The sequence below is a fragment of the Malus domestica genome, chromosome 16, assembly GCF_042453785.1.
Source record: "Malus domestica chromosome 16, GDT2T_hap1".
NCBI lineage: Eukaryota > Viridiplantae > Streptophyta > Magnoliopsida > Rosales > Rosaceae > Malus > Malus domestica.
The window spans coordinates 31536625-31540363 of NC_091676.1; the positions used below are offsets into that span (position 1 = coordinate 31536625).

Here is a 3739-nt window from a genome sequence, read left to right on the forward strand (position 1 = left end):
AGCTTCTAGAGCTTGAATCTTTGAGGCTATGGCTTCTCACCACTGAGGATCTTTAGCAGCCTCTGGATATGTGTTAGGTTCAACAAGGAGAGTAATATTGGCAATAAAAACTTTGATAAGATGGAGAAAGTTTTTTTTTTATAAGAAATATACTTGCATAAAGGATGGTGAGTACCTTTTTTTAGAGGAACCTAGAGTCGATGCAATGAGTGGGGAAGACAAGGAAACATGAGAGAAAACATAGTCATCAAGGTAAGTAGGTGTACATGTAGGCCTATCAGAATGGCGTAAGGGGGGTGCAACAAGTGGACTAGGTGATGGAGGAGGGCTATTGGTGACTGTTTGGTCTGGGAGAGGTGTAGCAGTGCAGTTGGATGGAGTCTCATTATCAACTTGAGTGGATGGTGAAATGGACTCAACGGGAATGGGTGGTGTCTCAATGTCATCATGAGTAGGAAGAGGTAAGACAGGTTTTTGAGGTTGGGTTAAATGAGTGGTGATAAAAGGAAAATTAGACTCATGAAAAACGACATCTCAGCTGGTGAATACTTTATGAGTATAAAGGTCGTACAACTTATACGCTTTTTGACCAAAGGGATATCCTATAAAGACACATTTTTTGGCTCGTGCATCAAATTTATGAAGAGGTTGAACATTGGTGGCGTAAGCTAAACATCCAAAAGTACGCAAGTGGGTATACGATGGAGGACGATCATAAAGAACCTCAAAAGATGATTTATTAGACAAAAGTGGTGTGGGTAAGCGATTTATGAGGTAGATTGCAGTAAGGACACAACCTCCCAAAAAATACAAAGGTAAGTGACTCTGAAAAAGTAATGCCCTGGCCACTTGCAAAATATGACGGTGTTTTCACTCGACCACTCCATTTTGTTGTGGAGTATATGTGCAAGAACATTTAAAAATCACACCACTCTCGGAAAAGAAAGAATGCAGGGACAAAAACTCACTACCATTATCAGTTCGAATTTTCTTAATTTTGTGATGGAATTGAGTTTCTACATAAGAAAAGAAAGTTTAAGTAACTGTTATGTTTCAAATTTATGTCTCATCAAAAAGAGCCAAGTGGTTCGAGAAAAATCATCAACAATTGTTAAGAAATATCGAGCCCCACTATAAGTAGAAATTTTGTGCGGTCCCCAAATGTCACAATGAACAAGCTCAAAAATGTGTTTACCAGAAATATGACTTAATGGAAAAGGAAATCTAGTTTGCTTTGCTAATGGGCAAACATCACAAGGAATATTTGAATGAGAATAAACATCTAACGATTGCTTAGCTAAAAGGTGGAGTCGTTGTGGAGAGGGATGACCAAGACGACGATTCCATGAAATGGAATTAACGCAACTGGGTAAAGGTGAAATGGTGCGGCTACTATTTGGTTTGGTGAGATAGTGAAGACCTCCATGTTGTCTACCCCATCCAATCATCTTTCTCATCTCCAGGTTTTGTAAGACACAAAAATTCGGAAAAAATGTTATGAAGCATCGAAGGGATTTTGTTAAACGACTAACAAATATCAAATTAACCAAAAATGAGGCAATTCGTGATACGTTAGTCAATGAAAGTTTGGGATCAAAAGTAAAATTGCCAATATTACTAATTGAAACCCTTTCACCAGTCAGAAGTTTTACTGGCGGCAAAGACTTGTTCACAGTAGAGTTTGATAGGGAAATGTCGTAACATGATCTGTGGCGCCACTATCAATTATCCATTATTGTGAATGATGGGAAGACAAACATGTGATTGCATTGGTCTGTGCTTCATATGGCAAATTTCCAGCCATCATAGCAAAGAGTTGTTGAAGCTGCTCAGGAGTAAAAGTCATCGATGTTGTTGATGTAAATGAAGAAGTTGAAGAAGTTGTTGCTAGAACATGGTTAGTCGCAGGTTTTCCCTCCTTACCGCGGCTCTTTCCTTTATTCTTTTTATGAAGACGATGGTCCTCGGGATATCCATGAAGCCAGTAGCAAGTCTCCCTGGTGTGATGGTCCATGTCACAATAATCGCAATGTAGCGGCTTGCGATTTCTTTGGCTACCATGGTTGTGCTGATTACCTCGACCACCTTGAACTGCCATGGCTGCTCCTTCCACACTTGGTTCTGGGATGGCTGCAATTCCACGTTGCTTCTCCTCTTGGCTAACCATTGAAAAAACTTTGAGCACTGAAGGCAATGGCTTTACAAGCATAATCTGACCTCTCATTACTATATATGAATCATCAAGCCCCATTAAAAATTGCATAACCTTATTCTGTTCTTCTTTCTCGTTACGGTCTTCCATGGCACCATATAAGCAGTTTTTATGGTTGCCGTAAGAAGATAATTCATCCCATAAACCTTTCAATTGGGAATAATAGTCAGACACAGACATCTGATTTTGAGTTAGGTGTGTAATGTCACGCTGAATCTCAAAAATTCATGGGACGTTGTCTTGCGAAAAAACGAGTCTTAAGGTCCTCCCAAACAACATGTGCAGTTTCTGCATAAACCACACTGTTTGATAACCCAGAACTCACAGATTTTAAAATCCACATGAGAACCGTGTCATTACAGCATTGCCAAATAGCAGCTTCAGTTGCTTTCTTGTCTGACAGCTTCTTCACAAACCTATCAACAAAACCAAATTTGTTATTTGCGCTAAGGGCAATATGCATTAAACGAGACCATGTGCTATAATTGTATCCAATAAGTAGAGTGGAAACAAGATGCATCCTTGGAGTATTAGAGTGATGAATATAGAAATGGCTTGAGGGATCATTCGACACCTCAACCGACTTGGAGTCTCCCATGGCAAAAAAAGACGACTTTGCCCACAAGAAAAACCGAAGAAAAAGGAACGAAGAGAAACCAAGGAAACAAAAAAAAAATCCTAGGATCTTGGACTCTCTAGTACCATCTTAAGAATAGAATGGCAGTATGAATAATCTACTGTATTGATTCATTAAAATATACAAGCTAGGCTAGAGTTCTTATACAAACTGTAAAGATACAATCACATCCCGTAATTCCTACAAATCAGCTAAGTAAATATTTTTACAAAAGGAAAGAATAAATCGTTGATAGTCAATGATAGGAGCATATTTATGCGACTTAGTTAGCTTGTTTTCTTGCATTTTCATAGCTAGTTTCTACTTATTATAGCGTTTTAAGCTATTTTCGTTTGTTTGTAGGTCCAAATAACAAAGTTGGCAAGAAAGTGCATTTTGGAGCATTTTAGTGCAGTTTTGGGCTGGAATGGATAACTTACATATGGAGCACAAGGAATTGACGAATTTGAAGTTCAAGGGAGGCTAGGAATGTGCTAAAGAGTTGAGAAAATTAATTCAAGACATTGAAGATAAGGAATCAGCTTAAAAGAATGAGATATTATCCAAACTACCTTATCTTATCCAAAACCTTATCCAACCTTATCTCATCCAAACTAACCTTAGCTTATCTTATCATATCCTAATCCTATCCTAACTTAATTCTAACTGCAAAGGGGACTCCTTATCACATTAGAATACCTAATATCTGATTCTAGAAGCCCTGAAACAATGCAAATAACCTGATCCTTTTTCCCATAGAAATCTGACGAATTTAATCCCTTTCTAGAAGCTTTGTGCTGAATTTCCTAGTCTTATTCCTCTAGGATTGTGTAATCCTTCTCCTTCACTACTTTGGGCAAAACCCTAACCTATAAATACATATTTTTTGCCACAATTCAAACCACCACCCT

General features: G+C 38.2%; 1 protein-coding gene across 1 annotated transcript; it reads right to left on the reverse strand.

Annotated features, from left to right (window-relative positions):
* Positions 1 to 1732: 1732 nt before the first annotated feature.
* Positions 1733 to 2810, reverse strand: LOC103403653 (uncharacterized). The gene is made up of 2 exons (XM_070816080.1): positions 2465 to 2810; positions 1733 to 2358 (listed from the first exon to the last, which is right to left on the reverse strand). Exons 1-2 carry the CDS (start codon positions 2808 to 2810, stop codon positions 1733 to 1735), a joined length of 972 nt encoding a protein of 323 aa, XP_070672181.1.
* Positions 2811 to 3739: the final 929 nt, after the last annotated feature.